The sequence below is a fragment of the Neodiprion fabricii genome, chromosome 1 (genome assembly GCF_021155785.1).
Source record: "Neodiprion fabricii isolate iyNeoFabr1 chromosome 1, iyNeoFabr1.1, whole genome shotgun sequence".
Lineage (NCBI taxonomy): Eukaryota > Metazoa > Arthropoda > Insecta > Hymenoptera > Diprionidae > Neodiprion > Neodiprion fabricii.
The window spans coordinates 37888389-37915324 of NC_060239.1; the positions used below are offsets into that span (position 1 = coordinate 37888389).

Sequence of the window (26936 nt, forward strand, 5' to 3'; positions counted from 1 at the left end):
TTTAACCCGTACAATATTTTCGACAGTTATTTGACCCCGCAAAGTTATCGTGTTTATTCAAAAAAACCTTATCAAACCTTATTTGAAATTTTAATTTGACCGGAATCAGCTGTCTGTAAACTTTAAGCCGCAGCTGCGACGCCAGGAACAAGCGTCTCGGCTTTCAATTCTTCCTGATTGCGTCCGTAAACTTCAGATTTTTGTTCAGCTGATCTGCTCACTAACATTCGTTATAGTTTACGAACGCATACCTACAGTCAGTGTGTGCCGTGATCAGCCCCCTGTCACTCCGTGTTTCAGAAAACGAGTCTATGTTGTCACACTCGGTAGAGAGCGTTAGTAGTACAGTTGCACGGTTTGCGCGATTACCTTTACGGCCTTTACAGAGTGCAACCCACTGATACAGTGGTGCAACGCGTGCAACTGCACTACTAGCGCCTTCAATAAGAACTAAAATTATGTGACATACTAGGTTACTCTTTTTACTTTTTCGCTCGATCTAGTTGCAGGGGGCTGGCCGTGATTGTGTCGTAGTCCTAACTTAACCTCAAATACTGGCTCTAACCTGTTTTATGATTCATTATTCATAAATTGTTTAATTATTACTATTATCGACTGAAATGAACAGAAATAATCATCACGATTCAAAATCGAGTGACAGATCACGAAAAAGGTCTGTAGAAAGATTCAGGCGAAATGAATACACTAGTGATGGGGAACGTAGTTCGAGAAAGGCATCGAAATCCAGGCATAAATCTGTGAAAAAAGACGATGCTTCAAAAAAGAAATCGAAAAAAAAGAAACGGTCCGAGTCTCCTAAGCGAAAAAAGTCGGCGAAACACAAAAATCGCAAGAGGTAATAATATGTTGATAAAATTTCGAGGTTACCTCATTTTTATTTTCAATGGTCTCTCATCGCTTCCAAACTCACTTCACTCTCCTCTTAGTTACCAACATTGTTTTCGTGACGTCTCTGACCTTACCCAAATATTAGATTGCCGTATGTTATTTCACTAATATTTTTATATTTTCATTTGTTTCCAGAACACCATCCTCGTCGTCGAGCGACTCGTCAGATGCGTCAACCTCTTCGGCAGACTCAACAAAGCTGTTGGAAAAACTACAAAAGCAACGACAAAAGCAGGATGAGGAGCGGAGAAATCAGAAGGAAATGTTGAAAGCAACAGAGACTCCAGAAGAAAAGAGACTACGTCGTTTAAGGAAAAAAGAAGCAAAAGAGCGCAAGAGAAAAGAGCGGATGGGGTGGGACAACGATTACCTTCACTATACGAATACCGATAATCCGTTTGGAGATGGGAACTTATTATCCACGTTCGTGTGGTCCAAGAAACTCGAAAAAGAAGGCTTAATTGGGGTCAGCAGAGAAGAACTGGAGACCCGAAACCGACACAAGCAGGAGGAGAACAAACGGGAGTTGGAGAAAGTAAAGAAGAGGAGACAAGAAAGGGAGCTGGAGAGGCAGCAACGTGAAGAAGAAATGGCTCTGCTTCAGAGAGGAAAAGAGGCTGCGCAACTAGAACAGTGGGCCAGGCAAGAGGACCAGTTTCACTTAGAGCAAGCAAGACTCAGGTCTAGAATTAGAATTCAAGACGGTCGGGCTAAGCCGATCGATCTCCTGGCCAAGTACATTAGCGCCGAAGAGGAAGTCGACGCTGTTGAAATGCACGAGCCTTACACGTATCTGAGAGGACTCCAAATTAAGGACTTGGAAGACCTTATTGAAGATATTAAGGTATACAAAGAACTGGAAAGAGGGAAAAACCTTGATTACTGGAACGATATAACGGTAATCGTGGAAGACGAGCTGCACAAACTCAGAAAAATGGACAGATCGGAGTACGAAGCTGGTAAGTTGTGTTCTTAAGTACTCTATGGAGACACATGAATACACTTCACACTTATTCCATATATCTATTTCCTTTTTCAAACTTCCTCCAAAACATTTATTCTTAAATTCTTACAGCTGTCGGCAGAAGAGAAGGCATTCATGCATCGGTTGCTAAGGATGTGACAGCTGTGTTCAAAGGAAAAACTGCAACGCAACTAGAAGCCTTGCAGCTTCAAATAGAATCCAAAATTATCGGAAAGCCTGAGGGCGTTGATATCGGTTATTGGGAAAGTCTTCTTTCGCAGCTTAAAGGTCAGTTTCTATTTATTGTCCTGCTATTCCGTATTCATTATAACAATAAAACTCTGTACTAACTTTCATACATAAATAACAGCTCACATGGCTAGAGCAAGGTTGCGGGATCGTCATCAGGAGAATTTGCGGAAGAAGTTGGAGGTCCTGAAGGCAGAGCAAGGAGTAGTAAAGACCGAAAGTGAAGCTGACGATTCCGTAGCCCCCAGCGAACATTCCATCAAACAGGATGAGCAGCCTTCGACAAGTGTGACTGCAGCTGCAGAAAATAGCGATGAAAGTGAATCTGAGTAAGTGATTTTAACCAGCTAGCTATTTGCAATTCCCTGATTGATCGATAAATCAAATCCTGAACTCTATTTTCCATGTTTACAGAGCTGAAGCTGAGAACCAAAGTGCTGCTGACGATATGCTGTCCGAGTCTTTTAATGATTACGAGTCAGGTGGCTACTCTCCAAAGTATATGACACAATCTCAACTAGAACCAGGGACGTTGATAACTCTGGAGGAAGAAGACAGTCAACGTTTAGAGTATGCCAGGAGTCAAGTTCTCAACACCGGACGGAAGGTTCAGAACGTAATTAGTGCGGAAGAGCAGGCGATGCACAGAGAGGCTCGGAAGAACATGGGAGCTGACGAGGCCCAGTTCAGCGTTGAATCTTCCCTCGAAGCGCAAATCTACCTTTGGTCCGACAAATACAGACCCAGGAAGCCGAGGTATTTCAACAGGGTCCACACCGGTTTCGAATGGAACAAATACAACCAAACGCACTACGACATGGACAATCCGCCACCGAAGATCGTCCAGGGTTACAAATTCAATATTTTTTATCCAGATCTGATCGACAAGAACACAACGCCGGAATATTTCTTGGTGATTATTTATTTTTTTAAGGGAAATAAATTAATGAACTCCTCTGTTTTAATCATGGACTAACGGAATGATTTGCCGTGCTTTACAGACGCCGTGCACAGACAACAAGGACTTTGCAAATCTGAGGTTTCACGCTGGGCCACCTTACGAAGACATAGCTTTCAAGATAGTGAACAGAGAGTGGGAGTATTCTTACAAGCGCGGATTTCGCTGCCAATTTCACAACAACATATTCCAGCTGTGGTTCCACTTCAAGAGATACCGTTACCGAAGATGAAAAATTCACAGCAAAAGTCTTTTGATTGATAATTTTGAAGATCTAAAATTTCAGTTCCGTGTTTTCGAACACATTGTACATAGCCACATAATATATCTTAGTATTCAGGATATTAATTGTGCATATTGTGAAAAGTTAGGTTTAAACCCTCGTATTTTCATGCCGACCTGTTGACCCATTTGATTTATATTGTACGACATACCCGCATTCAGAAATGTTATCACCACTCACTAGCTACGCAAACTTCGATGCTCAACTCGAACGGGATGTTTGGTAACAGTAATGAATATTCATAAATCAAAGACACCTGAATGAAAAAGTGTACTTCGAGAATTTGACCCATATTTACGAGGATAATAATGTTTACATCGTCGATTAGAAATATCTAAATGTTGAAACATAAATAAACGAACAACATCTCGTTAATTGTTTTCGTGTTCCTTCTATTGAAACTGCAGGAACGGGACCTATACTTTGTGTAAAACAAATATTATTCTTTTCCGAAATTCGGCCGTCTCAACAATACCTGACGTATCAATCAATGATACGTTTCTTTTCAACTTTTATATTATTTGACGGAAAAATTTGGGCCGAGGTCGTGTGATCGAATGGAAGGCTTTGTTAAACAGCTTGCCGAAGCAAAAGCGCGGCGGCTATTCCAAATATACTCACGTTTACACACCGAGTGTCAAATTCAGCACACGAACGATAAAAACGTTTGTTAACAGTCGCCGTTGGATCGATCAACGCCTACACAAACACAATCGCGACGCGAAGGTGTGTACCAGGGGTCTCGGAGCGACCGCATCAATTTTCCCCACATCAAGCAGCTCCAACGCCCCAAGTAAAAGCGACGGACCTCAGTCCACGCGTGACGCACCTGCCCAACAGTCGCGCCAAGCGCACAATTTTACCTCTAAGGAAGCCTCGGATTATATTCCAACTGTTATACTTCCTTGTTCACACTTTTGTTCATCCATTCCAAGTTCTCGCTTAATTTTAAGAGAGAGAAAAATATATGTACACATGCTCAACAATAATACACGACGTAAAAGTAGTGAAGAAAATTCGATCACTTTTAAGGGACACGCCGAAACTACGAAGATTATATTATCAAATGAGTGAAAGTAAGGCTTGAACGTTTCCCTGTTAACGAATCATAATATCCGGCCGCATCTGAAATTAAATCGTAGTGAAAAAGAATCGGGATAATTGAACTGATCGAAATGTTACCGGAGGTGATGTAGAACCGAAGAAAAGTGTCAAGTCGATATAATAGCAATTAGATCCCGCGCCGGTTTCCTTACGCATGCAAATACAGTAAAGTCATTGCCACCGATTCGTTGAGGCTCGTACAATAATTGAGCGACAAAAGACACGAGTGTGAGAAACTGTCAATCCATAAATTAAAATACAAGACCACGAATGTATTTGCCTGATAAATCTCGGTAGAAATAACCGCAGGGTGAGGAGGAGAGCGGGAGGAAAATACGAGAGAGTTTGGGGCCGGCGAGTGTCAACCGATGAGGATGAAGGTAGATTAACGGGGCCCAGAGGGGATAATATCGAACCTTTGTAACCACGAATTCCCGAAACGAGAAACGATCATCGCCGTCGACGCAGCGGGAAAATCTGCGCAATGCACGTGACTTCTTGATAAGAGGTCTGAATGCCGGATCCACCGCTAAGCTGGAGCCGGCGGATTTTAACTCCGGTTCTGTAACACGGGGAAAGAATTCGGAGACCTCGATCTGCTCGGAGAACGGTAATCTCGGATATTTACCGCACGGGGAAAAAATGCGGTGGAAGAACCGGAACAAAGAGTCCGAATTCATTTCGGAAAAAACCTTCCTCGTGACAAAGGACGACCTTCACGTATTCGACGGTTACTCCGGAAATGAGGCGAGCACGCGACCCGCCCCCCGTTCGAAGCTCAAGTCTACCGGAAGCAACGCCAACACCTGGCCACCCAAGCTCAAGAAAAGCTCGTCGACGGGCTCAAGCTCCTCCCTCGAACGGCCCAAGACGGCGAACCTCGACGAGCCGAGCTTTCTGGACCCTCGGCTGATCGACAAGCTCGATATGTCGATGCTGAGCAAGGAGCTACTCTGCGACTCGATGACGCACATTCAGCTTATGCACGCCGGCGTGGGAGTCGAGCGGCGCAGGCAGAGTCTGAACGTCAATCCGTCCGGATCGAGGAGGGAGTACCGATCGGACAGATCGAGCGTCGCGACGCCCTCGAACTCCGGGATAATATCGCTGGTCAGACAGAAGCGGAGGAGCTTCGAGCCCCTGACGGACTCCGAGGCTTGCGACGGTCGAGACACGTCGCTGATCGACGCGATGAAGAAACGGAGCCAATTGGCGAACGGCAAACGGATCAGCGCCGACGACAACAACAATCGGCGGACTGCCGCCCCCGGAAACATCGCGCCGAAGATCCCCGCTCTGCCGATATCGAAGCGGAAGTCGTCGAAGACGTCGATCAAGTCGGACGTCGAGCTTTTTACGGGCCCCACCCGCACGGCCCCGGAACCCTGCAAAACCTGCGGCCGATCGGATCAACCCGAACGGTTTCACAGCCACCCGACGAAACCCGCCATCGCCACGGTCAAGGTTCGCGATGGTAACGCCAACCACAAGGCCAAGGTCAACGCCGTGCCGAAGAGCGTTCAAAAGCCCGTTGCTCTAAATTTTCGAAGCGAGAAACGGAAGGGCGAGACGACAAAGAACTCGCGGCAATCCAGTCAGGAACAGAAAGACTCCCAGGGCAACGTCTCCTTGCCTTTGCAATCTACAACCGCTGCAGCTCAGCTCTCGCCTAAACGAGGACCGAGATCCGTTACGTGTTACATTTGCAGCCGGGAATTTGGCACCGCTAGCTTTCCCATTCACGAACCGAAATGCCTGGAGGTAAGAGTTAAAAGTAATAGTGAACGAGTCAATTTCTTAATCTTTCGTTGGACGCTCAGGAAGAATTCTTCCAGTCGTACTTCCTCTGGAATGATCTCTCGACTCGACTTCTTATTGTTTATTAATTTTTATTTATTGCGTGATTTAATATTTTATTATTCTGACTATCCGAATATCAAAAAAAAACTTCAAACTAGTTATCTCAATTTTTTTTAAACTTTTGCTCATCCCCAAGTAAGTAAAAAACAGTCCCGGACGAATTCTTGCTAGTTGGCCAACGGCGTTAGTAGAAATATACCTAGGTGCGGCGAACGAAGGGTTAATATTATTATTCATTTATCAATCAGGTAATCAATTTTCGACCAAACATTTTTCCAACTTATTGTGACTTGATCGATTACTAGTTCCGCATTTGTATACGAAAGCAGCTTTTTCTGATTCTTCGTGAGATGAGCAACAGACATTCGGCCGCCATTTTTATTATCCTACGATTCAATTATGACAAAGCATCGCACGTGATGGCAGCTGTAATTATTGCAAAAACTGAATAGTGAAAATGACTTTATCAGTCAGTGGCCTGGTAAAATGATAAAATAAATAGGGATTCGTCTGAGAACGGAGCCGAAAGAAATTCTTGAAAACGCGAGGTGTGACTTGAGAACTTTACTCCACCCTTTCGTGTCTCATATCGTGATTGTCGTGTTGTATCAAATTCTCGATCAACTTTCTTAATTAGTTGTAATTTGAGATACAAATGTAAGAAAATAACTCTACATAAGTTGAAACAACAAAATACTTACCTAGACTCAGTAGTGGTGTATGCATCTGGGAATGGTTCGCAGCTGTTGGACATTACTCATATATTTAAAAATTAACAATATCAGTTGCAAAAATATCTTGATAAAAATGAGTTCGCCGTTTCAGATAAAGTATGCATACTTTTTATGTTCTTGTTAAAATATCGGGACTATAGATTATACGATATATATAGCAGCAAATACTCGTGTACGCTACATGTAAATATTGATACGACATGCACCGTTGGATTGAAGGTGATAAGAATGATAACCCGTTACTAATCACGAATACATATCTACAAACGACCAACAGAGCTGAAAGTGACCATGAACTTGAGAAGGTGTGAATTATGACGTATAGGAAATTTCAAAACATTCATGAGTAGAAGACATGGATTTTAATGCAATAACTGTTACAAAATCAAAAATTTATAATAAATCAATTCAACGAATTTAAAATAAAATAAAAGCGAAGCATGCTGAAATAAGTTGAAATGAAATTTCGGATTCAAAAACGCGGAATATTGCCAAAGGCTAAAATTCATCCACTCTTCCTCCACGCTACTTATACAGCGCATATATTTAAGCAAACAACTTTTTGTTTCAATCCTCGTATTGCGTCACTTTTATTGACGATGCGAATATTGTACAACAGAAAAATCGATGCTAACATATGTCCGCAGGATTATAAATAGGCATTACTACATGCATAAGTCAGAGACGTACAGATGTAGACTTCTGTCTCCGGTATATAAAGTTAATCGGATTCATAACGATGTAAGATGTAACGAATGACGAATACTACTCGAAATATCCACTGGGTCGGGCGTTAGATTGTGATTACGGTAATTTGCCAACCGTGGCATTGAAACCGCGCCTTATTCGTTCAACAGCAAACTCCGCTCGGTTTCACGTGGCCACAGATATTGTACGTATTTATACCTATGGATCGTTTGCAGACAGTTCGCGGTACATTATGATTCGCGTGCATTATTTTCCTTCACCGAAACAACAAAAAAAAAAAAAAAAAATATCCTATCTCTCTACATTAACCCTTGTCAATTTTTCCTCGCCTGATAACGGACCATGAATAATATATGGTCTACTTTACTCGCGCGTATGCGACGCGACGCTATTTAGCGATCAATATTTTCGTTAGATCATTGTAGGTCTGTATTATAAGTATTAAAGTGGTTTTATTTGTCGCCTTTTTTTTTCTTTACGAACCCTTCGAAAAGTTAGTTCTTAGCCTCAAACGAAGTCTTGTGAAACCGGAACTCGGTAGCAAAATTCTAAGAGGTACCTCATCCGGTTTGAATTTTTCAAACACTCTAACCGAAATATCTCGAAAACTGTACAAGCTGGGAAGCTTTGCTTGGTTTCATTTTGTAGATATATCAAACGGTCTTTGAAAATGTCGTGACTACTACGTGACATTATTTTTATCATCCTAGAACAGGGGTGAGATAAAAATTTTCAAGGTAATAAACATCTTCATTCATTTATTCAATGCACTCAAATTTAAACGTTCGTATCGAATACAAGATGAACATTTAGTTGTACAGTAATCCAGACGTTTTTTTTATAGAAAATTTGATTTTCTACAAAACGAAACTAAAAACAATTTCCCAATTTGTATAGTTTTCGAGATATTTCCGGTTAGATTATTTGAAAAATTCAAACCGGATAAGGAAGCTTTTAGAATTTTGCTGCCGAGGTCCGGTTTCACGTGGCATCGTTTGAGGCTAAAAACTAACTTTTCGAAGGGTACTTAAAAAATAGAGTTAAAAAAACAGTTCACCATAATAAGTAATAAGTATATGTATAAGTATTGAGAAAATGGTACTTATAATAAACGAAGGATCACTGTGTTACGATTGGTGTAATTCAAATCGTAGGATCATTGTAAACCTAAGTCACCATAATTACTTGAGACCATGGAACGACATTTTTTTAAACTTCTACTATACGCGTACAACAACGCTAGCGTATAACCACATTGTACCAAATAGTGTACAGTTTGCTTAATACTTGCGTTAATTCGCACGAAAGCCGTAGCGGTGTATATCGATTTTGTATACACGTAAGAAAAGTGCTGGGACTTTTATTTATAAATATATGGGTATCAGGTGGACCTCTGATACAGACTAAATATGTACAGTCAAGTAGCTTTGACTTTGATAACTTGGAGTCGTAAAAATCCTACATTTTACAAAGATACTACACAGCCTAACGCGAAATACAAAGACACAATTGATACCATGGAAATTAAAATGACATGAAAAGCAATTTTGAGTCAGGAAGCATCGGACGCACCAGGAAATTCGATAAAATGAATACGAAGATAAGATTAAACGACCGGGTATCAGCGATCACTCGTTAATTCACCGCTTTGCGTGTGGCAAAGGTCTCAAGGTTGGAAATACTGCACGACCTGCAGTCATTCATTGCGAAATGAATGCTTATCATAATAATAATTACCTTTAAAAATGGAGCACACAAAGAAATCACGGTTCTAATTTCTCTGCAGGCTAATAGATGATTGACGTACGTTGTTCATTTTTGTATTTTCATTTCGCCAATCACGTGCGTCGCTTATCAGACCCCGAAAAAAGCTCGCGACCGATAGTGAGAAAGGCGGAAGTTTCAACATCTGCAAGAGCTTAATCAGCGCCGGCTCATCAAATTTAACAATAAAATCTTGTAGGGATTTACAGCCGAAGACGGAGTCTGTTCAGGACCTCTTGGGTCCTGAAAATGGTCACAAAGGTAAATAACCGAAGTTGAAAAAGCGTGGGAATACTTAGTTTTCGGAAATTCGGAGTATAAAGTTCCTCTTCACGAAATCGGCGAACGTCATTTTCTTCTAGAGGATGTTACAGTTAACCATATGATTTAAGACATGGTCATTTTCAGTAGGGAATGTAACCAGTGCCGAGCTTACAGAGCTTGGCGTACTCGCTTGACAAGGAGCTCAAGGTGCCTGTCGAGGCTTTGGTATTAATTCCTATTACGTTCCTATTTAACCTGAATCCAAAGGTCTAGGGTGCCAAGTTTAGTCATGTAAATTCATGGACGGACCATGGTCAGTACGGCGGTACAGGACATCGTCCGATGATATACCCGAAGTACGGTGCTCGGTAGATAGATATTCGATGATAAATCCATCGTCAGTAGCCCGTATAATTATCCCATACGAGTTTGCGAGCAACAGTTGGTCAGAATTAATGGTCATGCTAATTCATACATTATACCCGCCGTTGGGCTATTCTCGTATCATAACTGTTCTACATTCTTGGTCTCGAAAGGGATGCATGACGAATGCGCGATCTGCTTAAACTGTGATCACGCAATGACAAAGTTTATTGCCTACCCTTTAAGATCGTCAACTACAAGTACAGGCGATATCTCACATCCGAATTTGCCTTTCAGAAATGGGAAAGAGAGAACAATGCCTTACCACCGTGGCAAAGACGTTCCGGACCCCCCAAAAGACCCCAAACTCAACCGGGTCATCAGGATTGGAACAAAGTCGCATGGGAACAGAGCCAGGTATGGTGATCACTCTCTGCGGTGGTTTCACGGGGTTATTCAGGTTTACAATTTCATAATTGTTGTTAACTCACGTGCATATCGTCATAAACATACTTTTGTAGGCTCAGCTGCTTCCCTGTTCCCGTTGCGGACGAACATTTTTACCAGACCGTTTGCCGGTACACGAGAAGAGCTGCAAAGTGCAAAAGAAGGTATACACCGAGTGTTATATGTATTTTGCATTCCAAAATTGAAACACATCCTTTTGTCCAGCAGTCTTCGACGCAAAAAGACGAACCTGAGGAACGAATTCGCCAGGATCGACAGCCTGCAGGGCCTCAGGGTGGATCGCTCCCGAGGGAGTCACCGATGGTATATTGTCACATATGCGGTCGAAGTTTCGGAACCAGGAGCATAAAGATCCACGAACCTCAGTGCCTGAAGCGTTGGCAGGTGGAAAACGAAGGCCGACCTCCACCGCAGCGCAAGAAGGAGAAAACTCCAACTAATTCTTCAAGCTCATCCCCGGTGAGTCAACGACGCTGCAGGAACAATTCGAATCGCTAATTTTGGTCCCAGTTTCCGCTGAAACACTAAGAAAAGACGACGTTTATATTTCCCTTACACCTGTGAAATCACACATTGTATGTCGTATGATGTATGTACAATTAATATGAACTTTGTTGTGTTGTCTGTGATTTGTCCTGTATGTAAACAATTGTGTATAGCCAGCGTATTTCGCCTTTGATAGATACGAGAATGAAAATAAACAAGGAGGCTTCCGACATGTGAAAGCCAACAAGCTTATGTTAGTATGGGACAATTAAGAGTTCAACACTTATAATGCAAGGATGAGCAGGGAAGAGTATGTCAATTTTTTAATTTCAAACAGACTTGGCAAATTATTTCGAGGACACGACTTTCGGCCAGTTTTTTTTTTACTTCTTCTCCTGATTTTAAGCAAAGGCCTGATTTGAGGAAAAATAATAATTACGAGTCGCGGTACAATGAAAGAAAGGAAAAGAAGAAAGAAAATCGATTTCCGATCACAGCTCTGCGTAGTAAAAGAACGTGTATGGACAAAGCCAGTAAGCACTGTGGACATGATATTTATTGATTTTTTAAGGTTGTAATAGCAGCTGTATTATTTCCTGGTTTAATGATTCATATATGTTTATCGATTACCCCATGCACAGTTTCATGCGAATGGGAACCTGCTGCAGTGTCAATTAAACCAGAGAACAACACGGGCGGTAGAACGATAACTCTCTCCTCTGCTCACGATCGGTGTAACTCCAGCTAATAGTGAAAAATCAACTATATAATATATTTTTTCATTATGTCGCAGGATACTCTTATATCGCAGAAGAAAACTGTCACGTGTTACATATGCGGCAGAGACTTCGGCTCTACCAGTATCGCCATCCATGAACCACAGTGCCTTAGGAAATGGAACATAGAAAACGATAAGCTACCCCCTAGTCAGCGCCGAGAGCAACCAGAAAAACCGGATATCGTATTTACTTGTAAGTCTAATTCTTATGGTTCCGCAAATAAGTCAAGGTTACAACGATTCGAGTGCTTTCTTTTGATCGTTAATGGGATTCAAGCCTAGCAGTCGATAATACATACTTCGCTTACGAAGGTCTTGTTTTTATTTCCAAAATCTTCAAGATGATGTTCATAAACTACGTAGCTCTATTTTGGATACTTTTGAACTTTCCCCCTCACCTCATGTCGTCTATCGTGAATACATTTCTCAGCCTCCTCCCCCCTTTCCCCCTTTCCTCTACTGAAAGGCACTTGGTTTTTTTAAAAAAGTCATACATTAAAAAATTGAAAAAGAAGCAATTATTTTTTTTTTTTAATTTATATTATTCTAAAACAACCGAAGGAGAAAATTGCGAGACTAGTCATGCATGCAAATCATTTTTGAACGTAGGTAAAGAATTGTACTCGTCTTTTCGTGATAATAAAGCCAAGTTTCAAGTGTACCTATTGCGTGGATACGTCATTGAAATCGGTGACTGTAAAAAAGATAATATATTACGCGAGGAGAAATCAATTAGAGTGCGTCAATTGTAAAACCATGTACCGTAGACCAACAATAAGACACCCTATGCAACCTAGCGTAACTTTATCAACCCCCCCGCCCCATCAAACTTGCTACGTGGTTTATGGACAGGATCGTAAGGATAGCATGGCGTTAACAAATTTCATTTGGGAAATTCCAGTTTTTTAAAACGTCTTTGATTAAAGTTTGCTCAAATCCTATCACAGGTCGTTAATAAAGGCCTGTCCGCGTGATACTGTAATCGCTACCAGGCAGCATAATTTTTGACAATATAAATTGTATACCATTAAGAGGGAACACCAGTGAAATTTTGATAATATCGAGTTGTTCGTTTTTGAAATGACAAAAAAAGATGTGATCAAGAATTCTTTCCAACAGGATTTATATCACGGTAATATATGTTCTGACGAAAAAAATTGATTCATCTGAAATCATGAAAAAATGATCACATATTTTTTAGCTATTTCGAAAACGAAAAATTCGGTGTTATCGATATTTCGGAAGAGTCCCCTCTTAGAAGAAAATAAGAAGTAACGCCCCAGGTAAATATCAGTGGAGTTCACTCGCAGGTACAACGATATATCCCAGGGTCAACGACATTCTCCTCTCTCTCTTTCATTCCGCTTCGACCATTGCCCATTACCTGCGGGATCGATTATTTACCCCAAAAGCAGCCGTCCCCTGTTTCAGATCGTCGCGTTGCCTCTAGGCAGGCTTATTTGCTTTTAAATCGCTGTTGAGTGGCAGTTATTTTCTTGGAAATCGAAAAATATCTGATAACCCTCGTTAACCGTACGTTATAGATTCTTTGTTTTAACTTTAAATTCTTCCCATCTCACACGCATCTCTCTAGTAACCATATAATATTCGAGCATTTTATAGTCGTCGTTAAACGAGTTTCACTCCCCGATACCCAATCCAACATTGATCCTATTGATTTGAAATTCCTGTCGTAGCTGCAGAGTTCATTATTTGAACGTTCGTATAGCATATACAGATTTTTTAGCGTGTGGAGCTCTAACCGTCAGGCTGGGACAATTGGGAATGGTGAAATACGCAGAAAATTAAACCGCAAGCGGGGATGTAAGTAGGGTTGAATTTTTATTTCCAGATGATGAAGCCGGGGTAAAGATGATCGATTACGCAGCTACAGCGGAAGCGAACTGGCGATCCCACCTGGGACAGCTGGTTCCTTGTAAACGGTGCGGACGGACCTTTAATCCTGACCGTGTCGCCATTCACGAACGTGGCTGCAAAGGAACCCGTTGAATTTCTTCACTAAATCTGCTATTGTTTACCGTACAATTGTACATACATAAACACCTCGGCATAGGCGTAACACTTCCCAACCGCATGACACGAGGAAGGCTGAGGCGGGAAAATTCAAAACACCGAAGAATATAACTTTCGCTGCAAATATATAAATAACCCTTCGACCGTACAACGCCTCCGAAAATAATTGCGGTTACCTTAAGTTTTTCAAATCAGGCACTTGAACACGCTCGAGAATTAGCTGTTACATTCAATAGTTATCAGTGTAGGCACCTTTTTTGTTATACCCATGACCATGCCGTGTTGTGATGCAGCAATAAAGGAATGTCACTGCATCGAAATAAATATCTGGCATCCAAGTACACGGTCAGAATTGGTCCTGTGTTATTTTATTTTACATTTGCAATGATCGGATCGTTTGGATGTTAATGAGTCCACGAATGGATAAGCGTGATGATCACGGTGTTTTGAGTGATACGCACATAGCGGTATAGAACACAGAGTTTAATACACACAACTGTGCACAGTGAAAAAGGAGAAGCAATATTAAAAAAAAAAAAATAACGAGAAAAAAAAAATTGAAAAATCATTAACGTAAGAGGATAAACAGAAATAGTAACTTCACGTAAAGTGTACATTATATGCGTGCGCAATCATGCGAATTCGCAAAACTCGACGGGAATAAATCTTTACCATTTCCACCTTTTGAATGTGTTTAAGATATTTTGTTTTACCTCTGATTTTTTAAATTCAATCACAATTATATGAATATTTATTAACCGCTTATGTACACACGCATAATGTATTGAATTGAAAAAATATATAACATATATCTTTGCAGAAAAAAAAAATTATTTGTTTGAATAACTATTTGTTATTTCTATAAGAATTCCTGACGTTATTTTGTGTAGGCTACAGATGAATATTTTTATTTTCAGCCGAAGGTGATTGCGATTTTATCGCAACATTTCATAGGATATGGGAAAATCATCTTAATTCGTTGAAGCCTTGTCGAACTTGTGGAAGAACCTTCAGAAATGACGCTTTGCTCAAACACGAACCGCACTGCAATGGCTCCTACTATAAAAAGAGGATCAGACGTTCTGTAGGAGTAAAAACAAGAAGGAAATGAAGAAGAGATGCATATTACATTCACTTCAGTTCACTAATACGATTATATACTTACAACTAATATCAGAATTTGAATATTTATGCTAGTACAATAGTACATAATACGTTTTAGACAAATATATGTAATCATGTTAATCGAAGACGATAAACGTTTATACTATATATAAGAGAGTCGTAAGAATACAGGATCCATTGAGATCATCCTGTACGTCGAAGCAAACCAAACATAGTAAATAGAGTTAAGAATATTGTTGCACAATATTACAAAACCTGGTGTGTTGCACGCAGATCATGCAGATTGACGAGTAAATGCAATGTAAGCAAAGCCGGAAGATAGTAACTGCGACGCGACGACGAGTGACGCATTGAACGTGAGACGAATATTTTTGGTTGGGTAGAGTCGGTTGTTGTTTGAAAAAAGAATAATAAAACTAGTGAGAAAAAAAACTAACATTAATTTATTTTTCTTATGTTAATTAATCGCGGATAACGCAACCCTAATCCTCCAATGATAGCATACAAGCTCATTTAGAGATTGGTTTGGTTATTTCACAGCGTCGGCATCCGTCAGGTGGCAGCAGTTTTGCGACGCCGTTATATTTTTTGTGCATGCGTGAAAATCAGAGCTCTGATTGGTCGGATTTAGTGTGGAGAGTGTGTGTATTGCTACGCGCGCGCCATCTAGGACGTACGAACAGAGATAGTGACAGAGATAGCCCTCTTGCTGCACTCTGGTCCGCTTGACTATTCTTTCCCAGGGAGTCCGCCATTGTTGGCGCACGTATATTTCTGACCAGGCTAACGAAAATCGGACAACATCCAAAATGGTAAGTAGAATTTTAGCATGATAATGGATAAATCGAATTCCGCATGAATCGGAGAGTGAAATAACGTGTTTATTTTTTACACCCGAGCGTCGGGGAGTAATGAAAGAAATTAAAAACTCCAGGATTGCTCTGGATTGCGCAACCCTCCGAACGTCATTGCTTGAGAATGAATTACCATCCTCGACAAGGACCTACCCTAATAAGAATTACGCCGAACCCTCTTCCATATTCTTAACGGCTATATGCTTCCAAATTTCGTATGTCGAATCCGAACTGAACGATGCAAATCTGTAGAATATGTCGATCGCATCCCTCACAGACATTGCCCGACAACGTGTCACAAGCCAACATGACGATCCTCTTGCCATATTCACCAGTTTTCTCGAGTTTACATGCTCTCACAATATTGGTCGAGCCTTGCTTATACGCTTTATTATTTATAGCTTTTCCCACGGACTCCTACTTTTCGAAATTCTAGGCGATTAATTTACCAATATGGAAGAGAGAGTATCAATATTCCGGAAGAGGAATGAAAGTAGAAGCGGAAAAAATTTAACTGAAGCTACATATGGATATATTTGTTTAATGGACGACCAACTACCAAACTTAATCATATCTATTCAGATACTAATCTTAGATTAGGATACCCGTCTCCAAATTAAACAATATGTTTGGAATCTTACTAGGTAATATGTACTATATCTGACAAAAGCATACTAGGGATATCCAAGCTTTTCCAAATAGTTGACCAAAGGAGGCAACCGTTGATAATTAATGGTTGTCTGGAAAATATTTTTAATCCTAACAGTTAGGATTGCAGTATGACCTTCAAACCAATTAGTTTTTATTTACTGTGGAAATATCTATTTATCTAATCATGCTTATGAACAGGCTAAGAAAACTCCTTCATTGTCCACTGACTATAGGCTATTTTCAATTTCATAATTTATTTTTTCTACCATAACTTTATATTGCTATGAGAAACATTTTGTTTTGCAATTACCTGAACAAAGTTGCCAATCATTACTAGCAGAGTTTAAATTAATTGAAAAATAAACTTGGCTTATGTGTATTTAAGAAAATTTATGATTATACTTTAGGTGAACTTCACAGTAGACGAGATCCGTGGGATGATGGACAAAAAGAAAAACATCCGAAACATGTCCGTCATCGCCCACGTCGATCACGGAAAGTCAACATTGACTGACTCCCTTGTTTCTAAGGCCGGTATTATTGCCGGTGCTAAAGCTGGTGAGACCCGATTCACAGACACTCGCAAAGATGAACAGGAACGTTGCATTACCATCAAATCAACGTGAGTATTTAGTTTATTTTTTCAAATATCGCTATTACAGCATTTGATAACAGAAAATGATTTATTTAAATATTCGGATAGCTCAAAACTGCTACTGATATTACATTCATTTTACAATACTATTCTTTAGTGCCATCTCTATGTACTTTGAACTTGACGAGAAGGACTGCGTTTTCATCACGAATCCAGACCAACGTGACAAAGAAGAGAAAGGATTCTTGATTAATTTGATTGACTCTCCTGGGCACGTAGATTTCTCAAGTGAGGTAACGGCTGCTCTGCGTGTTACTGACGGAGCTCTTGTCGTTGTCGACTGTGTTTCTGGTAAGCTGGATTGTATATAATTTTCTGTACACCTTCCAGCACACCAGGGCAACTCTGTAGTGTGCCGAACAATTTTTCTTGAAAAGCTGTTCCGTGCACTTTGACAGTGTTTGCAGTGCATTTATGGAAGAAGATCAAATATGTCACTTTGTTTAAACGCTGTCAGTGGACCTCTATCTTTATGTCCGATACTGGCATGCTACGACCTTGTTCCCACAAAACAAATTAATTCCTTTGAATTGTGTTTGATAAAAATCACGATGACCAAGTTGTGTTGGATTTCAATCGGCTACTTTTCTGCAGGTGTGTGCGTACAGACCGAAACAGTACTTCGTCAAGCTATTGCCGAACGTATCAAGCCTGTATTGTTCATGAACAAAATGGACCGTGCTTTGCTTGAGCTGCAGTTGGAAAGTGAAGATTTGTACCAGACTTTCCAGCGTATTGTTGAAAATGTGAATGTCATCATTGCCACTTACTCCGACGATGATGGTCCCATGGGAGAAGTTCGTGTAAGTTATCCGTGCTGTGTGAATAATACCCTAACAAATTCCACAATTCATCACTGTCAATTAATAATTTGTAGATTGAACCAATTAAAATTAATTTTTCCCTTCTAAAGGTTGACCCTAGCAAGGGATCTGTGGGCTTCGGGTCTGGACTCCATGGATGGGCATTTACATTGAAACAGTTTTCCGAAATGTATGCTGAGAAATTCAAGATTGATGTTGTGAAACTGATGAATCGACTCTGGGGTGAATCCTTTTTCAACCCAAAGACCAAGAAGTGGAGCAAGCAAAAGGAAGCTGACAACAAGCGGTCCTTCTGCATGTATGTCCTTGATCCCATCTACAAGGTATTTCTAAAACATATTATGTATATTGTGTCTCAAGTTTATTGATTACTGAACGAAAGACAATGCATTGAAACAACAAAGTTTTCACTGTACTATCAATTGATATTTCTAGAGTATTATGCACATTTAGAATGCATTTTTATTCTTTTGTGTAGTCTAAAGTGACTAACAAACTGCAAGTATAATGTCTGTGTGAGTATGTCAGTGTGATTCAGTTCTATGGCTATTTTAGTATTCGTTACACGAAGTACATGTTTACTTATGAAATATTTTTTTTTTTCAGGTATTCGACTGCATCATGAACTACAAGAAAGACGAAGCTGAGAGTCTATTGCAAAAGTTGGGCATCACTTTGAAGCCTGAAGACAAGGACAAGGATGGCAAGGCCCTCCTTAAGGTGAGCCTATCAACACTTCATATATAGTTATATTCAATAGTTTTGTGAAATACCACAAAGAAACGGCAATAATTTGTTGCTTATATGATGAATACTATATTAATTTCTGACACCTCTTCTGAACCGTTGTGAGGTAATCTATAAGTTAAATCTGACATCGCGTGAATAAGCGCATTCAAACGTTGCTCACAAGAAATGTTGTTTTGATTTTCTTCACGAAAAATTATTATTTTCCAGGTCGTTATGAGAACTTGGCTGCCTGCCGGAGAAGCACTGCTTCAGATGATAGCTATCCACTTGCCATCTCCCGTTGTAGCTCAGAAATATCGTATGGAGATGTTGTACGAAGGTCCTCATGATGATGAAGCTGCTCTTGGCATCAAGGTAAAACTCCTCTACCTTCCGTGTAGACATTATCATTTTCTGTCTCTACGTGATGATTGTTCTTCACAGACCTGTTCTGATTTCTAGTGAATGACATTAAGAACGGCCAACTGACTTGTTACATACAAACAGAATCTCGCTCCTTTTATTGTAACAAAATCAGTAATAGGGGTTAATTCGATTTTGCAGAACTGTGACCCTAATGCTCCCCTCATGATGTATGTTTCGAAAATGGTACCAACCTCTGACAAAGGACGTTTCTACGCTTTCGGACGAGTTTTCTCAGGAAAAGTATGCACCGGAATGAAGGCTCGCATCATGGGACCCAACTTCACTCCAGGAAAGAAGGAAGATTTGTACGAAAAGGCCATCCAACGTACTATTTTGATGATGGGACGTTACGTAGAGGCTATTGAAGATGTGCCATCTGGTGAGTGTCCGAAGGCATTCAACTTTCTTCCAGCTTTTGCAGCTGATGTAGTACTTGACTAAAAATAAAATATTCTTCGAGGTTGTTCATTGATTGATTTGTAAACGAATGATGAATGTTCTTCACAGACCTGTTCTGAAATTAAATGAAAGACAGAAAGAACGGCCAACTGACAGTAACGATGTACAGTTATGATAACGTTTTTTGTTCAATGAATACATCATTTAATCACCGCTTGTTCAACCATAGGTAACATTTGTGGACTCGTCGGTGTTGATCAATTCTTGGTCAAGACTGGAACCATCACCACCTTCAAAGACGCGCACAACATGAAGGTCATGAAATTCTCAGTATCGCCCGTCGTTCGCGTTGCTGTTGAGCCCAAGAATCCTGCTGATTTGCCCAAACTCGTCGAAGGTCTGTACATACTGATTAATTTGTGATAATAAATTATACCAATTATGATAAATTTACAATTTGTGAGACGGACCGTATTTTCATGCTAGGAAAATTGTCTGCGATCAACAAAGTAAACGAAGAATTGATTCACAGGATTGAAGCGTTTGGCCAAATCCGATCCCATGGTCCAGTGTATCATTGAGGAATCTGGAGAGCACATCATTGCTGGTGCTGGTGAACTCCATCTTGAAATTTGTCTAAAGGATCTTGAAGATGACCATGCTTGCATTCCCATCAAGAAATCCGATCCTGTTGTATCCTACCGTGAAACAGTGTCAGAGGAATCAGACCAGATGTGTCTGTCCAAATCGCCCAACAAACACAATCGTCTTTTCATGAAAGCTCAACCTATGCCAGATGGCCTTGCCGAAGATATTGACAACGTAAGTGATCGTTTGAAATACATAATTTCATTTCAATCGGAAGAATTTGAAATATTTTGCCGTAGGGTTTTTGTTATTGGAATGTAACAATTTTCTCGAATAGTACAGTTCCGATGTAATTTTTTTTGTTTCAATTCTTTGTATCTTTGTAATTGCGTTCAAATTGAGGAGTTTTGTAGCATAGCTTCATTCCATTCCAAATGAAATAATCTTTCGGCTTATCCTTCTTAATTACATCAAATTGGCATGGATTTTCATAGGGAGATGTCAATCCAAGAGACGATTTTAAAGTTCGTGCGCGTTACTTGTGCGACAAGTACGATTATGACATCACCGAAGCAAGAAAAATCTGGTGCTTTGGTCCTGATGGAACTGGACCAAATATTCTACTTGACTGTACAAAGGGAGTACAATATCTTAACGAAATCAAGGATTCCGTAGTCGCTGGTTTCCAGTGGGCCGCCAAAGAGGTAATCAATCGTTCTGTGATTTTTCAATGAAGATAGGATTCGATGTGTAAATTTAGATATTCAAATGACTAACTTATTAAATGATGAAAAAACTCGTTTGAGCACTGGGTTATGAGAAACCGTGATTATCGTTGACACACTGATATAATATTTAAAAAATTCATTTTATCTCTAAACAACGTGCATACGAAATAATTTTGGATACTATCCCATCTGTTAACAGGGTGTTCTGTCCGAAGAAAACTTGAGAGGCGTTCGTTTCAACATTTACGACGTCACACTACACGCTGATGCTATTCATAGAGGTGGTGGACAGATAATTCCTACCACGAGACGGTGTCTGTACGCCTGTCTGCTCACCGCTGCCCCACGACTTATGGAGCCCGTATATCTTTGCGAAATCCAGGTGTGTAGCAGTTGTTTTATCCTTTTCGTAATTCACGAAAGAGATGCCTATTTTACATGATGATTGTTCTTCACAGACCTGTTCTGAAATATTATGAGAGACATTTAAGAACGGCCAACTGACGTTTTAAAGTCTGACTACGTACATCTCCATTCGAGTCTTGGTCTAAATTTATACATATCTTTATTTTTAGTGCCCTGAAGTTGCCGTTGGTGGAATTTACGGAGTACTCAATCGTAGACGTGGACACGTTTTCGAAGAATTACAAGTTGCAGGAACACCCATGTTCGTAGTCAAGGCTTACTTACCTGTCAACGAATCGTTCGGGTTCACCGCTGACCTTCGGTCTAACACCGGAGGGCAGGCGTTCCCACAGTGCGTGTTTGATCACTGGCAAATTCTTCCTGGTGACCCAACTGAATCTGGTACTCGCCCATTCCAGGTTGTACAGGTGAGCGTGCTTCAGATTCGTCTTTTAATTTATTATTCTGTTTACGAATAGCTTTTTGGTACTAGATGTCGGGAATGGTTTAAACAATCAGCGTTATTTACCTTTTATATAAAACTCATTCACGATCATAACTAATGGCAATGTTACTCTAAGCATTGACATTTTTAAATTCGTGAGACAGTAACCGTCTTTTAGTTTGGGTTTCCAGTCTCATCTGGTGAACCGGAATAGGAAGTCGAACAAAATATCGATTAAAATTAGTTAATTAATTTTGTGTTGACAGATTAGTGAAAGAGATTATCATCGTCTACTATAAAATAATTCATTTTCAGGATACCCGAAAGAGGAAGGGGTTGAAGGAAGGCCTTCCCGACCTGACTTCGTATCTTGACAAATTGTAACAAGTTCAACGAAGCTTGTGCCGTGTATTTAAATATCTATTTAAATATTGTAATTCAATATGATATCATTTTGGAACCTGCTGCTACTACTCGAATCATAAAATCGGTCCTCTATCAATCTTGTTTTGCGCAAAACTTATCTTACGCATGAGCATAGAGCAACCGCAGGTATATATGGCAAAGGTGATAAAAACAAAATATTATAAAAAGTAATGAGAAAATAAAAACGAAAAATAAAGGGAAAACGGAAGTAAGAATAAAGAAATTGTAATTATGTCGGAAAAAACCATGTTAATATGGAAAATGGACGATTATTTTATACATTTATTTAAAGACATGTACGCCATACCAACTCCCCGTGGTACCTATTACTGAAATGTGTGAAAGCTGTTTTTTTAATAATATATTACCTATGGAACCCTTTGAAATATTAATCGAAGATGGTCTTCGCTGGATACTTTACTTTAATAGCAGTGACAAATCACAGTAAAACCTATTTCGTTCTTTAATTTTTTTCCCGTATAATACCGTTTTAAAGTTTAAACGTATATACATATGTATCAACTGTTCTGTAGATTTTTTACGCAGCTCTTTTCTACTCTGATTTAGCTTCTTTGTTATTACTCTGTTAAGTTTTCCAGTTGATTCCATTTATTCAATAAAAACGAAAACTTAATGACTGAGAAATGCGTATGCTTGAACAAGATGTATGATACACACACACCCACCTCAAGATTTCCGGTATATTAAGGGATATAAATGAAATATCGAATTGGTCGTATCTTGGCCCCCCTACTATGTATACAATTTCTAATCATTAATTTCCTCTGCAAACTATTAAATAATAGATGACAGCTTGGAAAGTAGACTGCCGGTGGAATTATCAAAACAATTTTCATTTTGATGTATTTGTTACACAACGATGAATTTTGCGCGTGTAAGCTGATTAGGTAGGTAACAGGGATGAACGGGCAATTTCGATTAGATAAAATATATATTCGTATTAGTGATACAATAATTTCTTTACAAACTAAACAATTTCTGCCGTAACATATGCATGTCATATTTCAAATCCACTGGATCATACATAACTCCACATATTTCTGACTCGTTGACCTCGGATCAGTCAATAATATTACTTTTATTTATAATTCTAGTAGTGTCGCAGATTTATGGAACCCCATTAATCGTGAGACCTACGTTGCCTATGTATCATACAAATTTTAAATAATCACATTACGAAAGTTTGTATTAAAATTTTGTAACGAGATTTTAGGTACGTTTGAAATGCAAATAGGCATAGCTTAATTAAACGGTAATACATACCGACAAAGTTTGACGAAGCGGCGGATACTGGGTAAGTCAACAAAGAGCTATTTGCCGTTGTTGGTCGCTTTTTTCAGTCCGTGGGAGGCATTTGATAATAAGTTGTCTAATATGTAGTATATTACAAGATGCCGTCTTTTAAATAAAAATCAAAACGGTTCAGCATATGTTGCTTTTATGTGAATGTTGGGTGTGCCGGTCTAGATAAATAATAATTCCGTACATGAAAAGTACCTATATATATATATATATATATATATATATATATATATATATGTATACCAAAAAATTATTCATCTTCAGATTGTAGATTGACTGGTACATAATATAAAATTAATTTACAGAATAATATAATTGTATTCACAGTGACTGTAGCGATCCTGACGACGATTTTTCAGTTCTTGGGACTGCCTTAACATATATTCCAACCAATGACTGCGCTGCGAGCTGAATAATGTCTCGTCGAGAAACTCCGGACAGCGAATGATGCCATTCATTATGAGGTACCTGATAACAAAATGAATTTCTTCAAATTATATTATACACTTTAAAAAAATCTGATTTATATCATTCACTTGGCAAATTACACAATGTGGGAGTGACATTGTTAGATCAATACAGGAATTCTAAAAGTGGAAATTATGTCATACCTGTAAATTATCCGCTATCAAGCTGCCAATGGTAACGGCTAATCCTGAAGATCTGAAAAGGTAATCTGGTGGAGTTGCTTGTTGAGCGGATGCGACAATGTGACTGGGAACTGGTGTCATTTGCGTGAATGTTTGAAGGTTTACATTGTTTTTCGGATCACTCAAAACAATTACGCCCAAGTCGTACCACTGTCCTTGGCTAACTTCTAGTAAAAAGTTCTCGATCGCCACAACAGGTACATCACTTCCAACTGAAGGATTACTGCGTACAACATTAATCCGCTCCTCAGCACCACGTATCCCGGCAGCAAATCCAACTGGCTGTACTGCGACTTTTGAACAATTCGCTGCTACACCCCTTGAAGAAAATAGTGCAAGTTCACATCTGAGGGATTATTAAACTGAAGAGTAAACTAGAAAACAAAGTGTGTCTACGCATAGTCAATTTCTGAGCTCAGTGGACACTTAAGAATTTACAGATGAAGTGGTTTGTATTTTGATCTTGAAAACTGTACTTACGATACTTTTACTTGGCCAAAAACAGATTCAAAAGCATCTTGGATGGGACCAACTTTAATGTCTTTATCAGAGGCAACTACAACCTCAATTTCATCGTATGGATCTAAAACGTACATTTGAAAAAAAATTTGCACATAAGTTCTCACATGATTAAGTAACATGTCGATCACGGGACATTTACGCTTTTTTTTTGTCAATAAAAATAACATTGGCAGGTAAATTTTTTTGAAATTCCATTTAAAAAAAACCAGATTCACTGTATTTTGAAGATGAATGTCAATGTGATTTGTTCGTTAATTCAAAACTGGGCTAAGCATTGGCAAAAAATAAACTGCAGTATAAACTCAGCGCCAACGTGATGCAATGGGATGTACGTGTATATAGATAGCATAAGTATGTACTTCTGTGCCCTAGCTATATCTAACAGAGGGCAAAAAAACATGGTGTGGAAATTGTTTCTGATCATTTCGGAGTATGAAAATGTAACTGAAAGAATTTACACCAATAGATCGGTATTAGTTTGACATAACAAATGAAAACACTTGTGATACTCGGTTGATAACTATAGTTATCAACAAATTTTTGTCGATAATTTCAAGATTCATCTGTGATTAACTGATGTTGAACCTCTGGTATCTCCAATGCAGATTCGTTGATCATACTAAGAAACTTTAGTGAAAACTGTACAGCGTGTAGCTTGAGTGAAGCTCCAGAGCATTAGTAGCAGACAACTCCAATCTGTAGATTAAAAATTTGGAAAATGTTTACTTACACATAAATTGCTGCATCTGTGGGTCCAGGGTAGTTAGCATGTAGTTAACACTACTTTTAGCTGTCTCAGTGACTTTTTTCACAACTTTACTTGCCGCAACATTTTCTTTTACCCATGAAAATAAGTTGAAATCTTGACTCTGAGTTGCTTGTGGTATTTCGGTGCTTTCATTGGATGGAATAGCTGGTGAAAAACTGGCAGAGTAATAAGTTTCCTGATGAGGTTGCTTCACCGTTATACCAGACTGAGACTGTGGTTGTTTATTAATTGAATCATTGTTCCCACCAGTGCTAGTACCACTTGAATCTGGCATTAGTTTAACAGAGCTTGATACGAAGCTGGGCAAGGCGCTTGGCGGAGAGACATTGGACAGCAAATTTCCAGAAGATGAAGAAAGTCCGAGAGGTGCCAAGAGAGACGCGGAAGACGATATGCTGCTCGAAGAATCTGAAAAACAAGATTTTGGATAATATGTCATTACTCGTTGAATCAATCACAGTAAAGATCCTACAATGGTATAATCAAATAAAAAGTAATGAAGGAAAGATCGAGAGAAGATGAATATATTTACTCATCTATGAATGAGGTCTCTGCATACTCGGGTAAAAAAAATTTCATGTCAGTGTGAGCTGGCACAAGTCTGAAATTTGTGGGTAGCTGTACAGGCTGTATGCATCTCTGACAGGCGCGAGAAAGGAGATGAACGAATACTTATATCAAAGGTGGGCAGATACTAACCAGTTTTGGCAGTTTCTCCGGATATCGACATTTCGTCGGTCTTTTTTTCGACAAATTCGAAGGTAGATTCCCCGTTTGACTCCTCCGCCATCGCTGGTCAACGTCAATTTTTAAGCAACTAGAATTCAGGGTATGGACACTCAACAGTTTTTGAGGCAAATTATTCGTCGGTGTGGACTGGGCTATAGCCAACATAATAACAGTTTTCACTAACAAAATTATAGGAATTTCATATTTTTTCCCACAATAGTTGGTACATGTTGATTACGACGACCTATGTTGATACTTACAAACAATAATCAAACCTCCTTCAAACAGTTTATCATTAACATTAACTTCATACAAGCCAATTATCAAATCTCCAGAGGACGCCTCGATATGTCAGTGATACCACTTAAACTTAATATATGGGAATTTTACATCTTATTGTTGTGGTATGGCCCTGGTCCACTGCGCTTGAATAAGGAGTGGAGGGGAGGTCTAAGTGTCCATACCCTGCTAGAATTTATCACAATGTTTTTTTGCCTTTACTTGTTCTAATTGCTCAACTTATTATTTACGACACGATACGTGTGTAGACTGCGTATCTATGCATGGGTACGATGGATGCATAAACATGCATGGACGTGTGTACGACACATTACACAAGATGACGGAATTTTGAGGTAACCGATAAGCGCCAGATGACGTCCACGATTCCCGTCGTCACGCATTGCCTCACATTATCATCTTTGGCCTCTTGGTACTACATTTTCTATGCGCAGATCGGACATCAGCGTGACCAATGAGGAC

General features: G+C 39.6%; 3 protein-coding genes and 1 non-coding gene across 5 annotated transcripts; 3 read left to right on the plus strand and 1 right to left on the minus strand.

Moving 5' to 3' along the window:
• Positions 1–134: 134 nt before the first annotated feature.
• LOC124187923 lies at positions 135–15487 on the plus strand. The gene is given in 14 exon segments (XM_046580101.1): positions 135–266; positions 517–856; positions 1045–1868; positions 1985–2161; positions 2244–2451; positions 2537–3035; positions 3124–3240; positions 3242–3328; positions 4885–6228; positions 10458–10577; positions 10682–10771; positions 10833–11087; positions 11908–12085; positions 14844–15487. Coding segments are annotated over 13 exon segments (4329 nt in total). The 5' UTR covers positions 135–266; positions 517–620; the 3' UTR covers positions 15038–15487.
• A 221-nt stretch (positions 15488–15708) lies between these two features.
• Positions 15709–22367, plus strand: LOC124178342 (translation elongation factor 2). Its single transcript, XM_046561604.1, has 14 exons — positions 15709–15863; positions 16964–17178; positions 17309–17502; positions 17806–18014; positions 18125–18358; positions 18642–18755; positions 18993–19139; positions 19329–19569; positions 19819–19986; positions 20122–20411; positions 20672–20881; positions 21105–21287; positions 21481–21738; positions 22071–22367. Exons 1-14 carry the CDS (start codon positions 15861–15863, stop codon positions 22137–22139), a joined length of 2535 nt encoding a protein of 844 aa, XP_046417560.1. The 5' UTR covers positions 15709–15860; the 3' UTR covers positions 22140–22367.
• LOC124174518 lies at positions 18834–18914 on the plus strand. The gene has a single exon (XR_006868950.1). It is a non-coding gene; the product is annotated as a small nucleolar RNA Me28S-Gm3255 (small nucleolar RNA).
• LOC124178404 (protein PRRC1-like) lies at positions 22223–26824 on the minus strand. Of its 2 annotated transcripts, XM_046561694.1 has the most exons (7): positions 26651–26824; positions 26145–26270; positions 25407–25853; positions 24635–24737; positions 24116–24473; positions 23830–23972; positions 22223–23665 (listed from the first exon to the last, which is right to left on the minus strand). In XM_046561694.1, the coding sequence occupies exons 2-7, from the start codon at positions 26233–26235 to the stop codon at positions 23641–23643; spliced, it is 1167 nt and encodes a 388-aa protein (XP_046417650.1). In that variant the 5' UTR covers positions 26236–26270; positions 26651–26824; the 3' UTR covers positions 22223–23640. The 2 variants fall into 2 exon arrangements, with proteins under 2 accessions (XP_046417650.1, XP_046417659.1); XM_046561703.1 differs by lacking the exons at positions 26145–26270; positions 26651–26824 and adding an exon at positions 25978–26115.
• Between the last annotated feature and the right edge of the window lie 112 nt (positions 26825–26936).